The 21,421-nt window shown below is 43.9% G+C and overlaps 2 protein-coding genes, 1 long non-coding RNA gene and 1 other non-coding gene across 6 annotated transcripts; 3 read left to right on the top strand and 1 right to left on the bottom strand.

Annotated features, from left to right (window-relative positions):
- The first annotated feature begins 5,355 nt into the window (after positions 1 to 5,355).
- On the top strand, positions 5,356 to 7,736 carry LOC135617985 (transcription factor bHLH18-like). Of its 3 annotated transcripts, none has more exons than XM_065118856.1 (5): positions 5,356 to 5,510; positions 5,691 to 5,757; positions 5,833 to 6,351; positions 6,421 to 6,795; positions 6,869 to 7,736. In XM_065118856.1, exons 2-5 carry the CDS (start codon positions 5,722 to 5,724, stop codon positions 6,941 to 6,943), a joined length of 1,005 nt encoding a protein of 334 aa, XP_064974928.1. In that variant the 5' UTR covers positions 5,356 to 5,510; positions 5,691 to 5,721; the 3' UTR covers positions 6,944 to 7,736. The 3 variants fall into 3 exon arrangements, with proteins under 3 accessions (XP_064974928.1, XP_064974929.1, XP_064974927.1); XM_065118857.1 differs by having other exon boundaries at positions 5,362 to 5,510; positions 5,709 to 5,757; XM_065118855.1 differs by lacking the exon at positions 5,356 to 5,510 and adding an exon at positions 5,538 to 5,583.
- A 970-nt stretch (positions 7,737 to 8,706) lies between these two features.
- LOC103993127 (leucine-rich repeat receptor-like serine/threonine-protein kinase BAM1) lies at positions 8,707 to 12,350 on the top strand. Its single transcript, XM_009413080.3, has 2 exons — positions 8,707 to 11,323; positions 11,687 to 12,350. Exons 1-2 carry the CDS (start codon positions 8,716 to 8,718, stop codon positions 12,106 to 12,108), a joined length of 3,030 nt encoding a protein of 1,009 aa, XP_009411355.2. The 5' UTR covers positions 8,707 to 8,715; the 3' UTR covers positions 12,109 to 12,350.
- A 5,212-nt stretch (positions 12,351 to 17,562) lies between these two features.
- LOC108953441 (uncharacterized) lies at positions 17,563 to 20,416 on the top strand. Its single transcript, XR_001979171.2, has 2 exons — positions 17,563 to 18,245; positions 20,101 to 20,416. It is a non-coding gene; the product is annotated as an uncharacterized LOC108953441 (long non-coding RNA).
- An 842-nt stretch (positions 20,417 to 21,258) lies between these two features.
- TRNAT-AGU (transfer RNA threonine (anticodon AGU)) lies at positions 21,259 to 21,332 on the bottom strand. Its single transcript has one exon. It is a non-coding gene; the product is annotated as a tRNA-Thr (tRNA).
- Between the last annotated feature and the right edge of the window lie 89 nt (positions 21,333 to 21,421).

The following is a 21,421-nucleotide window of genomic DNA, read 5'->3' on the forward strand; positions in this document are numbered from 1 at the left end:
AAATATTTAATAAATATTATTTTTTTATTATACGAGATATTCTTCCTAATAGTAAACAACTAGGGGTTAGCGATAAAATATAAATTAGAGAATAATTAACAAGGTTTAATCCTTTTCTCTCATCATCATCATCATCATCATCTAATTCATTTCGGGAGTCTAACTTAAGCATACATGAGATTGAGATTTTATTAGGAACACTCTCCATATTATTCTTAATATAAGTTGGCATCGTATTGAATGAGTTCAAAATATGGTAGTGTAAGTCGGATATGGAGCTTTGCCAATACTCCAAATCTACCATCGACATTATCACTCAACAATTAGGATAATACATGAACTTGTGATTGCTATACATGTGTCTTTTACGGGTGAAGAAATTCTGATTAATCAAATTTGCACTCTAGCTTTATTAGTTTTTTTTTCCAATTAATCAAAATTTTATTTTCACTCGACCAATTTTTTATTCATCCAAATATAATAAATGTAGGACACTTTGTCTCCGCGAATAATTTTAAAAGTTATATTTGAGTCAATCTAGTTGAAGTATGGTACGTGTTTATTTATATAAATCTTTAACCGTTCAATAATTTAGGATTATATAATTAGTTCTTCTTTGATGAATTAACGGTACGGTTGAGACTTTATGACTTTGTTATTGTATGATCGTTAGTTTATCTTTAATTTTTATCGTTCTATTTAGATAGTGTGATTGTTGGAATATTTCGTTTAGTCATATTTTTTATTTGACCTAATGAGTCCTCTATTTATCAGCACTTCGACATGGAGTGGTTAGCGTAATTCGATAGGTTTACTTTAAAGTGGTGATATGAAGCATTAGAGAGACGTCCAAACATGGCCACCTCAACTTCTCTATATTGGGGACGATGATACTTAGCAAATCTTGAAATATAAGATGGGATATACAAGATTGTCAGACCCCATCTCCAAAGCGAAGATGAAGACCTATCAATCAGTATGGCTCTTTGTGCCAGTTGACCGTAAGTTCACTTCGCCATACTTGCCTCGTTGTAAAGAGTTCATCTTCATCCTAACGAAAATACAGTTCTCTCTCAAGCTTCAAATCGTTAGGGAAGAAGGGCTCTTGGCCTCTCGATCTCCCAACTTCACGCTAAAGGAATTAAAGAAAAAATTTAAGAAAATATGTAATGGGTGTGATTTAGGTGTAATTAATAGAAGGGATTAATCATCAGAAGCATCCATAATAAAAGAGAAATCAGCTTTTTATGTTAAAGCACTTGTAACATTTTCTCTCTCTCTCAAATCTTTTTTATATCTTTCATAGATCAAAACTTATTTTTAATTTAATCCTCTGTCATAGTATCATCCTTAACAAGTAAAAAATGGTCCAAATTGGTTCACAACTTGATTTTAATATAAAAAAATCTAAATTAAATATCAGAGTTGGGTTTTGATCGGATCAAAATCGATATTACGGTAATCTCATATGACAATTCTCTATACAATACGATAGTAATTAACTTTGTCCGTTTGATTACTTAAGTATGGAAACAAATTTGTCCTACTTGAGACAACCTTGATTACCTAAACTTATAAGATCATGAAACAATTAAGTTATTAGCCATGTTAATGATTCGTCAAACAAAAGGAAACCCATGTGAGAACATATCAAACACCGAGCAAATAAAAGCTGGCTATTCGATGTCGAGATCTCCCACGATCACACTTGTCTTAGATTATTAATCTTATTGGATTCCCTCGGTTGAGAGGTGATTGATTGCCTTTATCTTTCTTGTTCTTTATGTGTTGGGATCTCCCAATCGTGTTCCATGTTTCTTAATCATTCATTCTACCGCTCATCAAACAAATTGCTGCTCGAGTGAGTGAAGAAGTCGTATCAAATGGAACTTACTAATGTATGTGTTCATCCATCTCATCAATCTGTATCGTCAAATTTTACATATATATATTTAGTTTAATCAACGAAAGATGTCTTTCTAGAAAATGTGGATTTGGAGACTTGTATAGGACAGTAGTAGGTCCTTCTAAATTTAATACAATTTCAAGATTTTACTATTGATAATTTCTTTTAAAAATAATAAAATATTATTTTACTATTTATAATCGAAGTATTATTGATTTTATCTTTTGTCCTTATTTCATCTTTGCTCTCAACTTCATCGTCGTCGACCACACTGGACGTGGTGCAATCTTGCTCGTTGTCCTTTTGATATTATAGTACGAGGAGAAAGAATAAGAAAAGAAGGAGAAGAAAGAAAGAGAAAAAGAGAATATTTAATGGATAAAATATTTTTAATTAGAAATAATAAAAAAAGTTGATGAAATGGGGAGTCTAAATCAGCCCACGATCTTTATATATGATTTTGTTACATAAATTGAGTGAGTGATACATTGGTGGAGAATTTTGAAAAGAAAAAACATATGATTATATGATATTTCACTTTTAAAATAATTTCTATCATTATTTATTGAGTTTGATTTATTTTCTAATAACAACACTTACATGAATTAGGAAAAAAAAATTAGGATAGTCATTTTGTACATCAAACCTTAACCTAACCGCGAATTTAGCTACACAATTAGTTAGAGAAAGCCAATAAATGGACAATAATGAATGATGTGGGAAAAAGAAATAATTAACAATCATAAGAGAACTTGTAATAATTGAAGCATGAAGAAAACGACACTGCAAATGTTTATTTATCTCAAAAGGTAGTAATACATGAAATTGGCTCTCCAATCCAATATATGTTTGGCCAATCCAACGTATGTGTGTCCACAGGCAACACCTCTTCCTCAATAATGCATGCCAATGACAGCTGACTGCTATGAAAGCTTTGAAGATGGTGACAATTAAATACCATCAAACAATGTAATCCTCAGTTTATAATAACCCACCCCCCAACTTGTGCATTGTTTAGTACACGAGCAAACTCCCAATTCTTGGGGGCTCTCAGGTCAGACGTCTGAGATGTACAAAGGGGCTCGTGAAGCCATGTTGTCATGAAGCAATCATGTCTCCACTATGATTCCTATAACACGCAAGGAAATCAATCAATCAATCCTAAGAAATAGGATTTGTTTCACTGTCTTAATCATGTCATTTTCCAACCAATTGCAAACATATTTATCATGTGATGGATTTTTGCTATGTCATCATGTCATTTTCCATAAATGTCTTCTTCCTTGGAATTAACTTTTTCCAAGATATTTCGAACATCACATCATCAGCATCACACGCATCTATCCGATTCAAGTGGATCACATCATTCTAAGTAATACGATACTAACTAGGATGCTTTCGAGTGACTCCTCACGTTCAACTAACATCAACAACTCTACGAAATCGCTCCCGTAGAATAATTTGAATTAATTTTTTTTAATCATAATTAACACAAAGATACTTGAACGTTACATCATCATCATCAATGTGATTTCTATTCTCATACCCATTTTGTAAATACAACGATACTAACTAAAATGCTTTCGACTGACTCATCACGATAATTTCATGAAATCGCTTTCGTAGAATAATTTTCTATTATATATCAATGGTTACTAAAATTGATAACGGTATCTCTTTAAACATCGAAGAATATTATCGAGCACGTTTGTAATTTAGTTATACATGACATGCAACTGAATATACTTGCATCTCGACCAAAAAAATTATATTAATTATTTATAATATTTTTTTTCTTTTTGACTCGAAGTGATTGATGGGTGATGATGCAAATTAATTTATCTAGGTATAAATTGTTTTTGTAGGCATATGTTGCCAAGAGTGGTGTGTTACACGTTGAAGGCATGTTTACTTGGTCGGCGGTGTGGATATGAACACACACGGCGCCGAAACTATTTCGAGAAAACAGCAACAAAGGCATGACAACAGCAAATCGAAGTGTTTTTCCTACCCTCGGTGTTTACTCAATTTAGTACTGTCATAAGTCGACTTGAGATTTCATGATGCCATGATTGGCCACATAGGAAAGAAGTGCAAGTCAACATCATCATTTTTCTGTCCAATTGACTCACTGTTCCCATTCATTTATTGCATGCATGCATGTATTATATATTAGCTACATAACTTAGCAGGTGACGATATCAGTGACCTCATCAAGTTCTACAATCTTGACAAGTCAAATTTACTTGCAACAATCCAAACTAATGAAGATTGCTGGATCCAAATTATTGAAGTACTACTACTCATTTGTTTATGAGAATAATAAGCAAAGGCTAAAATTGTGGATGACTTATCTCTTGATCGAGACTCCAATTTGACATAAACGAGAGTTGACTTCAGAGAAAGCACCCGTTGGTTCTAATGCTGATAACATTTCCTTCGAAACAAGAGAGAACTCTTGACAGCCAAAGTCCATTAGATTCAGATTCAACAAGGAGTAATGGCACACAAGGGTGAGAGGTTTGTGGATGTGCGATGGAATATAGTATCTCCCACTTGAAGGTCTATCTCTTCTTTAAGAGGAGGAGGAGGAGGAGGAGGAGGAGGAGGATGATGATGGTGGCTCCCCCATTTGCAGGATCTTTCTTCTCATTTAACTATTATGTGTTCAATTTGAAATGGCTTCAGTGGCACATGATGGATGGCTAAGTTTAAAAGTTGGGTCACCAGGAACAGTCCTTCATGTGAAGAAAAGCTCATTGGAATGCTACATAAACAGGCTGGTGACTATTTTATGTTCTCTTTCTCTGCCAATTGGCCATGTGTCTTGAACCCTAAGATGGGGGACCAGAGGTCACAATCATGGCTTTAATGCAGTTCACTTTGCATGAAGACCTAAAGACCTTTTACTACCTCCATGGGTGTATGACAGAGTCACCAAAATACTCTTGGATGACAGAGATCTATAGTGTACCGTATCAAGAATTAGAACAAGATTGCTACACATGGATTTCAGTGTCAGAAATGACAAAGAACACATGCAGATTCTTTCATGCCAAGCAGATTATTAGCATAGATTACCTCAGTAATATAGGGAAAAGCTGCATGATTTATTCTGGCTTAGGTTGCTATTATGTTTCTAGCAAATGATGAGGTTTCGCCTGTGTGCTAGAGATAGGAACTTGACATGAAGAGATCTACCACTTGTTCAAAGGGCCAATCATCTCTCCACTCTAATAATTCATTCTGGGTTGTTGCCGTCCCGATTTGACGAAATATTCGTTGCTTAGTTGGTCACAATGACGAATTATGTAGTTTTTTTATTGCTGAATGGATCCGCAAATCCATCGCCTTATCATAAAATAGTTTGATGATCCATCCCAGAAAAGAACTGTTGTCTTGTGAGAGAGAGAGAGAGAGAGAGAGAGAGAGAGAGAGACTCTATTCTCAAGGCTTAACAAGTCATAAAAGGCACCAAAGTCTCCTTTTGTAAACATGGAGGAAGTAAAGTTCACACCAAGCGAATAAGTTCTTGATCCAGATAGTATATAGAAGAAGCCTGGGTGTCCAGAGGAAGAGAAAGGGCCTTAACCTTCTGGTGCAGGTTGGTGTTCTCCTCTCTGAGACCCTTTGGATGTGTAGCATTAATTGCCAAGATCGAATCCACTGACACAAATGTTGGCTCTTGTATTTCTTTGTTTGATATCAAGTTAGGAAGTTTTGTTGGAGAAAGCAATGATTTTGAACTGATTACCACCTCACCGTCCATTGATTCTTAATTCAGGTTCCTCTCCTGTCTCAGAGAACAACCGGAAATGGAAGCACCAGCTGCGGAATGGTATTCTGATGCGGTGAGGAGATCAAACTCAAGAGCTTTGGATGATTGAAATGATTAATAAGATCCACTCCTTTTCTATCGTTGATAGGGAATGGGTGGCAATTTCTTCGACCAGTGGGACGTGATAGATCAGCTCACTGCACAAGAAATTGCAGCGGCTCTCGAGCAAGACTTGCAGCGATCCTTCTCCTCGGAGAGCTACAACTCCTTACCTGCGGACCAGCCACCGGCGAGCGCCGAAAGGCCAAAGAAGACCCTCAAGGCTGGTAGCTGGAGTTCCTGCACCACCGAGCAGAACTCGGCTCTGGTACCCAACGCCTCGTCTCCAAGCATCCTCTCCTTCGGCAACCCGGACTCGCCGAGCGACCAGAACAACATATACGGGGGTCTCGTCAGGGTGGTGAAGCCGAAGAAGGAGATGGATGCTTTGGTGCATCACGGATCCAAGAGGAACTACGAAGCCACGGTTGGGCAGGGATCCAAAGGTGTCAACACGGGGACAAGGTCAACGTATCACAAGGAACACATCATCGCCGAGAGGAAGCGAAGGGAGAAGCTCAGCCAGAGATTCATAGCTTTATCAGCCATCGTTCCCGGCCTGAAGAAGGTATGTTCTCGATCGATTTTTCTTCTCTCTTCTCGGACGTTCTGAAGAACATCCTGCATCCTCTTGCAGATGGACAAGGCTTCTGTTCTCGGCGATGCTATCATGTATTTGAAGCAACTCGAAGAAAAGGTGAAGATCCTGGAAGACCAGGCCGCAAAGAGGACCGTTGAGTCTGCAGTTCTCGTCAAGAAATCTCAGCTCTGTGCTGACGATGACAGTTCCTCCTGTGACGAGAACTTCGACGGGCAACAATGCGGTGACAGCCTCCAAGAGATCGAAGCCAAGATGTCGGAGAAGGCCATCCTCGTGAAAATTCACTGCGAGAACCGCAAAGGAGTACTGGTGAAAGCACTCTCTGAAATCGAGAAGCTCCACCTGTCTGTCGTCAACACCAGCGTCATCCCTTTCGCTGGTTCCTCTCTTGATATAACAGTGATGGCTCAGGTAAAACATCCTAATTCCCTTCCGGGAACGTAAGCACTTGACGAAAATTGATGTGTGTGGCGACTGTTTACAGATCGAAGAAGGGTTCGACATGACAGTGACGGATCTGGTGAAGAAGCTGAACTCTGCTTTCAGAAAGCTTACATGAAGAATCTAGCGGATGGTAGCTGAGTAGAGTAGGGTGGTTCGTTCTGTCTTTTTAGAGCTCGCACTCTTGAACACAAGGGCTTAGATACCCCCCCACATTGCAAAGACCACCATTTTGGTTTCGCTTTTGTTGATTAGGCCTCTCTCGATCCATGTTTTTGTGTTCTGTCTTCGCTGCATCCTCCGTTTTGCATGGTTGAGTTAGTCGACCATGCTTTCATGGGAGAAGAAGACATGGACAATTCTACTCATGTTGTTGTCTCATCATCTTTTTGAGGGATCTCTGGGGAGTTTGCTTTCAGCACACTCTTCCTTCTTTCTTTCTTTCCTAAGAGGCCCTTTTTCTTCCTCTGATGAGGTTGACTTTTGTAAACCTACTTCTTGGCTTCCTCTGCCAACTTCTTTGTTTCCAAAAGCTTCAGTGTGGAAAAAAATGGTGATCTTTTTATTCTGGGGGTGTAACAAAGTCCTTGTTTAAGCAGTATGGGTGGTCCTTTTTCTAGGATGTTGATTCCTATTTGTCTGCGTCCCTTCTCTTTGTGTGTTTGTGTGTCTGAGAGAGACGACGAAGCTGTAGTTTGTTGCTGCTGCTGCCGTACTTATTTCACACTAATGTGTACAATAAAAGTCCATGTTCATTTGGTGGCATGTAATGTATGGGAGTCGAGTCATGAGGGAGTTTTTGCTGCTGGTCTTGTCATGTGACTTTTTTAAGAGGACACAGCAGGGAAATTATTGTCGCATGATGACCCTGCAAGATCTTATCAAGAATCTAATGTGAAGTTGTGCTTTGAGTCGCATAAGATTTTGTAAGGTGACAATCTCAATCTTGTTCTCTAACTTTTTTGCAGTCTACTTGCCCAGATCGACACAAACACAGCGAGTCAAACCAAACAAAGCTGCAACTGTGACTGCATCGACTTGGTCGGAGGTCACCCAACCCAGTTGCCATACCTGTTAGGCCCATTCACATTTTGGGCCTCACACAACCCCAACATTCTTAGCTAGCTTTGAGACAATCCAACATCAGTTCACCTAACTCGACCAATCTCGAAAAGTGATTCATTTGGAGCTTTACCCGTGGGATTCGACATTAAATTGATCTTTCAACCCGGAAGAAGATGTCTCTTCACCGGCGAAGGAATCCTGCAGATCTAAAGTTCTGTCTGTCCTCTGAAATGTTCAATCATTGCTTGCCTTTTTCACGTTCAAAAAGTTCCATAGCTCAAAGATTGTCTTATTTTAATCAAATTAAATCAAAATTCGATTTAGTTTGATTTGATTGTAAACTGTTTGGTTAGTACCGATTTCGATAAGCTTAATTTCTAGTGAATCTTACTGTGATCCCTTTCCGAGTCTCTTCAAGCTTTTACTGCTACTCGTAGTCATAGTTGCGTCAAAGCATAAGTCAGTCCCCCATCTCCTCCTCAGACCAGCAGCGAAATCTTGCATTATTGCACGATTCAATTGTCTGTTGCATTGAATTATTAAGCCACTCTCATGCCCAGACACTGTTTTGGATCTCATCTTCATGCCTCCTCCCTTGGCAAGCAAAAGGATGAATCATCGCCAGCCCCATATCTCTTTTATTCCACCACACACTCTTTAACGCAAACACACACGGTTCCCTCCTCCGTTGGCATTCGAAAGACAACACCACCCAAAAATGCACTTGAAAAATAATAAATTAAAAGAAAAAGGAAAGCCCCACAAAACTCACGTCCTCCACCCCATGTTTATATAAAGAGAGAGCGCGTGCGGTATGAGAAGGTAATGGCGTCGCTCCGCCGCCAACACCTTCTCCGCCTCTTATTCGTCCTTGTTCTCGGGGCGCTGGCGGCCGCGGCCGAGGACGCGGCGGAGGCCCGTGCCCTCCTTGATCTTAAAACGACTGTCTCTGACCCCTCCGCCTCCCTCTCCGCCTGGAACTCCTCCGCTGGCGTTGGCCACTGCTCCTGGCCGGGCGTCGGCTGTGACCCCATCCAGGGTTCCGTCGTCTCTCTCGACCTCACCGGGTTCAACCTCTCCGGTAGCCTCTTTCCTGCCGTCGGCCGCCTCCGCCACCTCCTCAACCTCTCTGCCGCTTCCAACTCCCTCTCCGGCCCCATCCCCGCTGAGATTTCCCGCCTCGCCAGCCTCCGCCACCTCAACCTCTCCAACAACCTCCTCAATGGCTCCTTCCCCTCCGCTCTCGCCCGTCTCAAAAACCTCCTCGTCCTCGACCTCTACAACAACAACCTCACCGGCCCACTACCCGTCGAGGTCGCCCGACTCCCCAACCTCCGCCACCTCCACCTCGGCGGCAACTTTTTTACCGGTGTCATCCCTCCGGAGTTCGGTCGCTGGGAGTTCCTCGAGTACCTTGCCGTCTCCGGCAACGAGCTCGGAGGCCCCATACCGCCGGAGCTCGGCAATCTTACCCGCCTCCGCCAGCTCTACGTCGGCTACTTCAATAGCTTCGAGGGCGGCATCCCGCCGGAGATTGGTAGCCTCCCGGCGCTCGTCCGGCTCGACATGGCCAATTGCGGCCTGACCGGCGAGATTCCGCCCGAGCTCTGGAAACTCCAGAACCTCGACACGCTCTTCCTCCAGGTGAACGGTCTCGCCGGTGACATCCCGCCGGAGCTTGGCCGCCTCCGCAGCCTCAAGTCCATGGATCTCTCTAACAACGCTCTCACAGGCGAGATTCCCGCCACCTTCGCCGACCTCGAGAACCTGACCCTGCTCAACCTGTTCCGAAACAAGCTCCGCGGATTAATCCCGGAGTTCATCGGCGAGCTGCCGGCGCTGGAGGTTCTACAGCTCTGGGAGAACAATTTCACAGGTGGGATCCCCAGGCAGCTTGGGCGGAGCGGCCGGCTGCAGCTCCTCGACTTGTCGTCGAACAAGCTCACCGGGACATTACCGACGGGCCTATGCTCCGAGAACACGCTGGAAACTGTCATCGCTCTCGGGAACTTCCTCTTTGGCCCAATACCGGAGACCCTCGGCCGGTGCAAATCGCTCAGCCGGATCCGTATGGGGGAGAACTACCTTAACGGATCGATACCTGATGGCCTTTTCAGCTTGCCCATGCTCTCGCAGATCGAGCTCCAGGACAATCTCCTCACTGGCGGTTTCCCGGACACTGGCGCCGCCGCCATCTCTCCGGACCTCGGTGAGATAAACCTCTCGAACAACCGGCTCTCGGGCTCGATTCCGCCGTCCATCGGTAACTACTCCGGCGTCCAGAAGCTCCTCTTGAACCAGAACCAGTTCTCTGACCGTATCCCACCGGAGATTGGGAGGCTGCAGGAGCTCTCCAAGGTGGATTTCAGCGGGAATCGGTTCTCCGGTCCGATAACACCGGAGATAAGCCGGTGTAAACTCCTAACTTTCGTCGACCTCAGCCGAAATGAGCTATCCGGAGAGATCCCACCAGAGATTGCCAGAATGAGGATCTTGAACTACCTGAACTTGTCAAGGAACCAGCTCGAAGGGGGCATTCCGCCATCCATTGCCACGATGCAGAGCCTCACGGCGGTCGATTTCTCATACAATAAGCTTTCCGGCCATGTCCCTGGCTCCGGCCAGTTCAGCTACTTCAACGCGAGCTCGTTCGTGGGCAATCCCGATCTCTGCGGCCCGTACGTCGGCCCTTGCAACTCCGTGACCAACGGTAACGGCTCCACTCACGCAAGGGGGCCGCTCTCCGCTCCCTTTAAGCTGCTATTGGTTACTGGTCTCCTCATCTGTTCCATTGCCTTTGCCGTCGCCGCCATCATCAAAGCTCGATCTTTGAAGAAGGCAAGCGAGGCCCGAGCGTGGAAGCTCACGGCTTTTCAGCGTCTCGACTTCACCTGTGACGATGTCCTGGAGTGCCTGAAGGAGGAGAATATCATCGGAAAAGGCGGGGCTGGCATCGTGTACAAGGGCGTCATGCCCAACGGCGAACTGGTCGCGGTGAAGCGGCTCACCGCGATGAGCCGGAGCTCGCCGCATGACCATGGATTCTCAGCCGAGATACAGACACTCGGAAGGATTCGGCACCGCCACATCGTCAGGCTGCTGGGTTTCTGTTCGAACCACGAGACCAATCTCTTGGTCTACGAGTACATGCCCAATGGGAGCCTCGGAGAGGTTCTCCACGGCAACAAGGGCGGCCATTTGCTGTGGAACACCCGGTACAAGATCGCGGTCGAGGCCGCCAAGGGGCTCTGCTACCTGCACCATGATTGTTCGCCGCTGATCCTGCACCGCGACGTTAAATCCAACAACATCCTGCTTGATTCAAGCTACGAGGCCCACGTCGCGGACTTTGGGCTCGCCAAGTTCTTGCAGGACTCCGGTAGCTCCGAGTGCATGTCGGCCATCGCCGGCTCCTACGGGTACATTGCTCCAGGTAATACCTTGAATTCTTATCTCTTACCGTGCTCTGTTTTCATAGTATATGTTCGATTGGAACGTTTCTGCAAATGATCTGCTCATGGAAGTTCAATGCAAAGAAAGTATTCGTGCGACCAATCTAGAATAGATTCTTGGATGATCTATGGTTTGTGGTTGCAGCAGTAGTTTTATGGTTATCGTTCTATTTGGACTGGGTGATGCATTCCAGCCAAGTTCCCTGATATCAAAAGGGCCTTTTCCTGTCGTGTCCTATAAGAACTAAACTAGAGTCGCTTCGATAAATGGACTCTATGAGTTGGCGTAGCTTTTACTAGTTTTACGTCAGCCATTACTAACATGTTCGACCTTGGCTCCACAGAGTATGCATACACGCTGAAGGTGGACGAGAAGAGCGACGTCTATAGCTTCGGTGTGGTGCTTCTCGAGCTGGTGACGGGCAGGAAGCCGGTGGGCGAGTTCGGCGAGGGCGTCGACATCGTCCAATGGGTTAGAAAGATGACAGAATGTGGATCCAACAGGGGCGGAGTGCCACAGATTGTGGATCCCCGGCTTCCCACGGTTCCCATGGACGAAGCCGTGCACGTCTTCCACGTCGCCATGCTGTGCGTCGAGGAACAGAGCGTGGAACGCCCAACGATGAGGGAGGTTGTTCAGATACTCATGGATGCACCAAAAGCAGCGCCTGAACAGGGAGATGACTGCGAGGCACCCACGAAGGAAGCCAAGGAACATCAGCAAGCTGCGCAGACCTCACCACCACCAGATCTCCTCAGTATTTGAAATGCTGGGATCCAAGTATTTTGTTCCAAATGGTTGGTGGAAACACGAGCTGTGTTCTGTATCGTTGGGGTTTAGACTACTAGTTGATCTGGTTTCAGCTCCTGCTTCTCGTCTGATCCCTGCAGATGCTGGTGCTCTGGTTCTCCAGTCGCTGTACACATCTATGGGGAGGGAGTCATGGTACTTTTGTTGATCTTTCTATGGAAATTATTAGGAAAAAGAAGTGTTCAACGTATCATCTGTACTGTGATGAGTTATTTCTTGAAGTCTGTGAGTGACTCTGTTCCCAAAGCCACAAATCGATTTCCCCAAACGAGTCTCTGAGGATGAGTTCTACTGAAAAGGATCTGACGACAGGATGACAACACTTGAAATTATACTATATATATATATATACATATATAATACTATACAATTTATCAGTCAGCACATCAGATTATAGCTTTACTTAAGATTAAAAGAATATCCTACATTTATCACCTTGTTCCCTATCATGGATCCAAATATGGCTCCTCGTCACTCCTTTTTTCTTTTATCTCTCACGTTGGTGAGATCCCTGAAATGTCATTAGATGGATGAATGAACACCAACTGATGAATCTATTTCCTGATGGGTAATGGAGAGCACCGAACAACGTGGGTGATTCCCCGTACCAAATCCAGAGAGAGGAAGCAAGGTCTCCATCAAACGATACGAATGCTGGCGTGGCTGATGCCTAGATTCTCTCTTTTTTGTGTGGATCCCTCGTCTTCTTTGTATTGTACCTCGTAGTTCAGTGGTCCCTTCCCCCCCACCCCCCCTTATAACACAATAATTCCGAACGTCCATTCCACCATGTCACGTCGCTCTCTGTCAACCATGGATGCATGGATGTCATCCTGCAACAATCCATCACGGTTTTGTGCACAAGAGTTCTAATTGCAGTGGTGTTACCGGTCATAAATCCATGGCAACTTGTGCAAGAATTCCAATGTTCTCCATGGGTTGTCATTTCATGTCCTTCTCCCACTTAACCAAACAAGGATTGTGGCGGACGCCCTCTGTCCCTTTTGTCTGTTCTGTTCTCTACCACGCAGAGTGCGTTCATGGCAGCAGTCTGCCAAACGGAGAGACTCGACATGCACATTACAGCGTGAGAAAGGAAAGAAGACTATGACCCCACGTACGGTCGAATCCGGAGTTAACAGGTGAAAAAGCCGAGAACTTAGGGATCCACTTGGTCCCAGTTTGCTGTGTCTAAAAAGCGAAGCAGGGGTTCCCCACGAGCCGTAGAGGAGAGATGACTGCCATTCCGCTCTTGTTGTATTCTCTCTTCTTCATCGGAGATATCACTCTCAGCAGCAACCTAAAGAATGCCACACTGTGGAACCCAAAATGATCGTCGTTGAAACTGTGGGGAGACGTGTAGATGAACTGAAATCTGTTCAGACACAACTCATCTGCATGAGTACTCGGCGTGGCCAACGTGAGCAGCTTCAGTCTGCGTGCAAGTGAAACCCAACGTCTCACTGCAAGCACTGCGATATTACAATGACTACAGACAGCCGGAGTAAACCAACCGATGCCATGTTGTTTGTCCCGAGGAGTTGCAAGTTGGTCCGAAATGATGACAAGAGAAAAGAATCAGAAAGAAGCGCAGCGACTTCATCCACAAGCAACTTGCACATCAGATCAGCTCTTTTCACACGGCCGAAATGGATTCGAGAGGAGAGGATGCATCAATCTACGAGTCAACTGCCAACCAACAAATCGCATCTGGGGTATCATCACGCAGCATTAATGGTTGCACCTACTGCATTGCACTGTTCGGAGAGATGACACCACCCAGCAAGAGAGATGATTCGAGGACTGCAGCTTCTAGGTTTCAATGCGCCTTTGTCAGTTGCCAGATTCATGTATGTCGGTCGTAGCGGTCGTAGATCCATATGTATTTATCTTCTGAATCTATTAACATTATGTCTTAGCTTAACTTGATTCAACCCCAAACCCTGTTCATCATATGATCCATCTCATACTAGACATGGAGCATGTGATTGGGTACGGTATGCTGCACCTGGAGCACAATCTTTGGTGCAGCGTAAGGAACTCGAGCGGGAGCGTGTTTGTCGCCTTGCTGCTCTTCTTCCATGTCCGGCTTGCTTTTTGATTCGTAAACAATTTACTCTCGTAGTTTAACAGGTTCTGCCATGATTTCATATGCTGTCATCTGCCAATTACCACTAGGATTTGTGGAGTGGGTGAAAAGGGGCACGTGAACGCTGCAATCAATCTACTTTACAGGAACAGAAAGAATAAACTTTCTGCGCTCGTATTCCGTGACCTGTCCTTCAATCATTCAGCCATGTTACGGGCCCCCACCTAAAGAGGCACCCGACGTCGTCTTCTGCCCATGAACCCTAATCCATCACCCCTCCTGCTACAGGAGAGGAAACACTGTGCGTTTTTGTCGTGGAGCTGATGCCATTTCCCATTCTTGTATCTCGTTTCCGGACCAAGACAAGTAGAACAAACATTCCATGACGCATCCTTGGCACCTTGTGCTTGTGTTAGTGCTACCCATTCCTTTCTAATGCCCGACCGAGCACTGCTCTCTAGATGCTTACAGGAAGCCATGGACTCTTCCCTCCATCATCCTCTGCTTCCTTTTGCTGTTCATAGATTCCTAACACCATCGAGTTACTAAGGATCGAGAGTAGAGATCATATACCTTCTGATCCCTTGGATCATTAAATGAATCGAGCACGAGACGATGGGCATTGGGAAGAGCACATTAAACGGGGTTGTTGTAGCCATGTGAACATGCCTTCCCTGCTCACAGAGGCAGAGATTTAAACCATTTGGTGCTGCATCATTCTTTACAGCGGGTTGGATCTCATCCATCTGCCATTTCCCGAGTCAGCGAGTGAATCAGAAGGCACGAACAGATGATGAAGAGCCGGAGTTGGAAAGATGGGCGGCAGGTGAAGATTCCAACAGAAAAAGGAGGACTCCATGCTGAGGGCCAAACTCCAAGCGGCTTGCCTCATCGGTGAAACACTAAGCCACTGATGTGATAAGGGATCGAGAAGAAAGATGGAGTCATTTCGTTATCAACTTTTCTTCAATTGAATTTCATCTGATATTTCTCTGTCATTCCAACAAAAGACTCCCTCTCGAACAAGGAAACTGCTGTCCTCAGACCGGTGAATTCAGGTCACCGATCATATCATGATATTAGCTCTGTTTTCTAGTGGCATCGGGGACTGGAAAGTAGAAACATCCCAAATTTTACACAAAGACTTGACTGCTGAAAGGAAATTACAGTTTTAATTCTGACGGTCATAAAAACTATCAGAGAAAGTGACACAGTGTTAAGTCCCCGGAACTTTAAACTTGCACTGGTTTGGATGAATCTGTGCTCGTGTCATTGCTGAGACTTCATGGCCCGTCGTAAGAGAAGGTTTTACGTCACTTGCTTTTGAGTTGTCACATAGACTTCATGCTATTCCTCTCAGCTTCCGATCGTCACATCACATCGCTTTCTCTTCGATTAGCATTTCCTCGAGCGACTTCGCATCCTCTTCATAAGTTGGTTCTGCCAGAAATGATCGAGCATGACGATGATGCTGGAAGGCATTAATTACCAGTTTCAAAGAATAAACTAATAGAAGAGAAGAAATGTGGGTACAATAGCCGTCCCTCCTGTCTTCGTCCAGGCCTTGGCCCAGCACATGAGATGGGCTCTGAAGGACGTTAAATCAAGATAATACAAATGATACAGAATTGACCATGCTCCTATTAATTTAGAACAACGTTGATTAAGGAGCCTCCGAGGTGTCACGACCTCGACTCTGATAAAAATGTTTAAGCAAGAGTTATCGTAGTATACTCATCAGGTCCATATGTCCACTTTCGATTTGAGACTAAGTGGGGTGTTACACTATCCCCCACTCAATTAGTTTAACGTCCTCTTCGAGATCCAACATAACCTACATCGAACCCTAGCATAGTACATGTGAGGTTTAACTTTCACGTCATGATAAGTTATCTGACTCTATCCACGGATAATCTTTTCTTATTCGAACCCTCTCACTCTGCCCACGTACTAGATCGACTGTGATATCAAATGTCAACTGAAGAACCAACAACAACATCTACGTATCTATATTAATAGGCCAGCTTGAAAGGCCGACATCAGCGAATTGGGTAGAACAAACCTGAAGTCCGGCCCAGCCCAAAGCACAGAAGAAACAGACAAACCCAGTTCCACTAACTCAATCGGGAGGAGGTGGGGCGATCTACGAGATACCCAACCCCGCCCGACGCCCACATTCTCTGGATCACTGAGCTGTCATCTGCGAGATGACAAAAATGAGGAGTACTGCTGTGGTGGATAAGGGGGAGGTGGTGGTGGTGGTGGTGGGCCTGCGCCTGCGCCATTTGATGTTGTTAGCTGCCGCAAGAGATTCCACAGGCTTTGTCGCTTTAAGGTTTGATGATTGGAAGAGGAGAGACGGAGATAGACATGGACAGAGAGAGAGAGAGAGGTTCGATGATTGCAAGAGAAGACAGCGATCAACAGACGAGAGCTAGCAGACATGTAGAGAGAGACACACAGCGCGTTCCATGGTTGTGTGTCTGCGTAGAGACATGTAGGGAATCAGCCGCGTTCCAACCACTGCCCGCTGCGTTGCGTGTGCAACACGTCTGCGGCCTCCGTGCATCGCCCACATGGGCATGACCACCAGATCCAACAACACCCCGCGTGGTCCCTTCGCTCCGCTGCTCGCGTTCCTTCTTTTGTAGAAAAAACTAGGGATTGGGGAGGAGTTCTTCCGGCGCCTGCGGTCGCCATCGCTGTTGCAGGGTGAACACTTCCGTAGGCGTGTACATGTTAGCCAAGGGACCAACCCCACGAAGGAAGGAAGGAAGGAAGGTGACTTCGCTATCTATCTTTTCTCGCCCATCTTTTTCCCTTGTTCACTTCATCAGTAAAATCGTGATCATGCGCTCCCCCAAAATTCTTCTTATTTTTCTGACTCTTTTTATTCTTGTTCTGTTGGATCAGATGACTTGACATTGCATCGACGGTGGCGGGCTCCACCTGTCAAGAGGCCTTGGTTGACGCCATGGACGAGCTTCTTGATGTCAGCTCGAACCGTGGGCCCTACCATTTTAGCTAGGTAAAGCTTGGCCTTTTGTGGAGTAGCCTGAAGACAAAGGAGACAGCATCATGGGACATAAATTAATCGACAACAACACTGTGTGTGACATTATATGAATTGCTAAGTCACGATGAGAAAAAAAAAGAGAGTTATAATACACATATATTCCGCACATTATTTCACATCATCACCAATAAATGCAATCGTCATTTTCTAATACTTCCAACACTGAGGTCATGTATGACATTTGAAATTCGAATTTAAATATATAAACTGCTTAAATGAAAAGCGATAATAAGGTTGAGGGCACCCACACACTCTTCCAGAGATGCTGAAGCGACGGTGGCGCCGTTGGCAATGGGAAGGGTTTGGTGCGACGGAAAGAGAGAGAGAGAGAGAGAGAGAGAGAGGAAGATGGCGAACGGCCATGATGGCTGAGCTAATGATGTGGTGGACATTAGTGCTGCTGCGCCACCAGCAACCAATGCCAACGACTGTGAGCAGTACGAAGGCAGGGAGAAGAGAGAGGAGGAGGCGGATGAGGACAAAAGGAGGAATGTCTCGGCAGCAGCAAAAAGACAAACCCAGCACAGAACCAACGAGGCCCACATTCCTTACCCTTCCCCCGCCTCTCTCTCACGCCCCCCACCCAACATACGATCCAAAAAAGGGAAAAAAAAGGGAAGAAAAGGAAAAGAGGCGAGAGAGAAGGGGAAGTGCCTGCTCTTCTTCTTCTTCGTCTTCTGCTGCTGCTATGGCGAAACTCAGGAGGAAACCGGTCCTCCCGTCCGCCGACTCCAATGACGAGAGTGACCCCCGCCCCGGCGCCTGCGGCTACGGATCTGCGAGGGCGTTTTCGTCAATGTAGCTCCCCCTTCCCCCTCAACCCCCTCACCGATGGAAGGCAGACAGGATGGAGCCAGGCAACGCGGAGTAGAGCGGGCGAGTACGAAGAGAGGGGGGGAGCCGTCTCTTCTTCGTATGTACGTACGGGTTGGTATACGGACGATCGGTCATGGTGTACTAATTTCTCTTTCTTCCCTTTTCCTTTGCCAAGAAAGAAGACAAAGGAAGAAGAACATGTTTCCGCTAGTATTAGCGCTTTCGTTAGTGTGGATTTCTTGATGGCTTATCGTCGTCATGCTGTTTGAACCCCTCCTTCGATGGTGGGATTGTTTCTGACATGCGCGAGATATTTGTTTGCTTCCCCTTCGTTTATCTCTTCTTCTGCCTCATGATTGTTTCTGTAGATGGAAATAGTGATGGCTGCGAGGTTTTGTTGGGGCTGGACGCCGATTTGGTCATCAATCAGTGACCAGCGTCCTTCTCGGTGTAGGTGCTGGTATTGGTGATTCAATTGCTTGTTCTTGTTTTCATACTTTTTTTTAAAGGGTTTCTTGTAAGATTCTGCCCTTTCGTCTTCCATCTTGAATCCCAAACCTAACTAGCTTTTAGCAGCAATTTGTAGTCGTAATCACTTGTATTGATTTGTTGTCGATTACATCTGCTTATTTGTTGTTTAGGAGATTACATGTGTCCTGATCTATCTTTAGAACTTGGATGATGAAAATGCTATAGCAGCATTTAATGCATGAAGAACTTATGAAGAATCTTGATGTTCATTGTATATTTTTTGTTTTTGGTAAGAGTAAACATATGTTTAAGAGCATTTAGATTGCCCTAGTTGTATTAGAAGCATCTGGAGCAGTGTTCTTCAAGAGACATCCACCATGGTATTTTTGTATGACCCAAATAGAGGATTAGATGTGGTCAAACATTTTGGGGGGAAGAAGGTTAGAAGGTATGGTTGGTGGAGTGGAAGAACCAATGTGAACTGATGAGCTTCGGGGATATTTGTTACTTACATGAATGGGACATCTGGGACAAGTTTCAATATATTTACATATATATATATATTTTTTTCTGAATTTGGGGGGTCATTTTTGCCACTATTGCTTGATTGTAGTCCAACATCAAGGCCGATCCTGAACATGATCCGAATCCTCCAAAACTTGGGTCTATTTTATTTTGCTTATCGGATATCCGAAGCCCTCCAAGTTTGTCTATGCTGTTTGGTATTATTTAGAGCCATAATCTTCTGTTGCTTCATGGGAAATGACCCTCGTATCTACCCTTGTGATCACAAAGTTTGTCTTTTCATCAACTTATTATCATTTCTCGGGTATGTCTCTTTATATCTTGCTTCTTTCCAGATAAAATGTTACTCGTTCTTTCGAATGAGGAGGATTAATTTAGCTTTCGTGTCTCTGATGCTAGCAATGATGGGAACAAGAAGTGTATAATCTGAGATGCAGGAGATGCATGTCTAATGGACAAAACACCAACTAATATTGTGCATGGGCATGCAACAGAGGTCCAAGGAGATGCCTTAGAGACCAAGTGCACAAGATTTGAGTGTTTGTTGATGACCACTAAAGAGAAAGAAAACATCCGAGAATATGTTGTATGGTGGAAACACCAGTTGTAACCATTGCTTGGTAACCGATAAAGTTCCTCTTTGTGTGAACCTTGACATATATATTTCTTGATGAATAGTTTGAGACTAGTAGATAAAATATCCTTCTGTGGTTTGGTCTTGTTGAAAAACCTGATTTCCTGTCGAAAGGATGTTATAATTTGTTAATTGTTATGTTTATTAGAAAGCCCGTGGGTTCTTAGCAGTTTGTTGGATGTGTGCTAGGCATATTGCTGGGTAAATTACTTGTATGCTCTTGAGGCTAATTGAAAAGAATAAGGTACTTTTTTTTATTCTGGGAACAATTAGCTGCAGTTTTCACAGTTTGTATTGGATGTGCTCATTTTTATCTGTTGATTTTTCCCTGTGCAGATCCTGCTGTCGATTTTGGTCCAATGGATGCTAGCTTTTGTGATAAAATTTTGTTGATGTTTAAGACAATTGCTAAGGATATATGCTGATGGCAGAGATTAGCGCTACCATGTCAATTATGTTTTTCATTCTCACTTTAGAGGCTGTTTTACTGGTTGGAATGAAGTCTTTCCACTTTGTGATTCCTTAATGATCAAGTAATGAAGACTTTTTTTCTTTCAAATGTGTAATTTGTGATGAACTTACAATGTGAGATACATACCTAAATTTAGTGTCTTTCCTAAAGAGAGGGCAGACAGTGCACCAGATTCCCTCATTGGAGCTGACTTGTTGCTTCTTCCATAGAACAAACCATGATTTTTGGTAGAGAGTATAACTTGCTTATAGCTAAGAGACTAGTCTTAGTATTCATGTAAGAGGTTACATGAAGGCGTCATAAGCCGGATTATTCTTTGCTGCAATTGTGGTCATTTCTGTCGATAAAGTTTGTCGATTTAGATTCTGTTCGGGTATGTGTGATGTTAATAAATCTGCAAATTCCAGATGTTGATTTTGATTTGAATACTAGCATATCGAGTGTGCCAAATATTTTGTTCAATCAACATGCATCAGCCAATTTTGTTTGCTCTTCCTTTACTCGACTTTATTCTCACTTTTCATGGTTTGTGAAAGAGGATATTTTTTATTATTGGGAATATTGTGTGGAGTTTGGAGGTAATCCATCATAAGATAGATAATGAATCTTGCACCTATTAACTCTAGAATTACTATGATTAGATTATCTGGGTAGCATTTACGAATCATAAGTGCATTTACTATGAGTCAAATAGTTCGTTCTTATGTTTACATGGCTTAGTTAGTCTTGAGAAGCATATGACTACTGGTAACCCGGTAGCATGTCCTCGTTAGTAGGAGGAGGTAATCCATTAAAAGAATATAAAGACTATGAATGTTGCAGATAGAAAGGTAATTTTGAGTTTGTTGCAACCTCTAATTAAGCTCTAGAATTACTACGAAAGGCTATCATCCGTAAGCAATGTTAAATGAAGTCAATTTCGAGGGGCTGAGTAGATTATACAGGTGGCATGTTCTACGTATTTATCGTCGACGGTCGTTATTTGTATGTATAAAACAAAATAAATATTATAATCGCTAAAATGCTTTCGTTGAGAGTCGAACTCAAGACCTCCCGCTTACTAAACGGGTGCTCTAACCAACTGAGCTACGAAAGCTTGATATGTAATGAGAGATATTAATATATATATATATAATTAAATAATACTGATAGCTCTGCCATTTATTCAAATTAAAACCAATGCAT

The sequence above is a fragment of the Musa acuminata genome, chromosome BXJ2-7 (assembly GCF_036884655.1).
Source record: "Musa acuminata AAA Group cultivar baxijiao chromosome BXJ2-7, Cavendish_Baxijiao_AAA, whole genome shotgun sequence".
Classification (NCBI taxonomy): Eukaryota; Viridiplantae; Streptophyta; class Magnoliopsida; order Zingiberales; family Musaceae; genus Musa; species Musa acuminata.

Excerpts from the sequence above, each read along its gene's own strand:
- LOC135617985 (XM_065118855.1), top strand. Across the intron at positions 5,758-5,832 it reads CGGAATGGTATTCTGATGCG|GGAATGGGTGGCAATTTCTT; the intron begins GTGAGGAGATCA and ends TATCGTTGATAG. Across the intron at positions 6,796-6,868 it reads ATATAACAGTGATGGCTCAG|ATCGAAGAAGGGTTCGACAT; the intron begins GTAAAACATCCT and ends GACTGTTTACAG.
- LOC103993127 (XM_009413080.3), top strand. The coding sequence starts at position 8,716 with ATGGCGTCGCTCCGCCGCCAACACCTTCTCCGCCTCTTATTCGTCCTT. Across the intron at positions 11,324-11,686 it reads CTACGGGTACATTGCTCCAG|AGTATGCATACACGCTGAAG; the intron begins GTAATACCTTGA and ends TTGGCTCCACAG.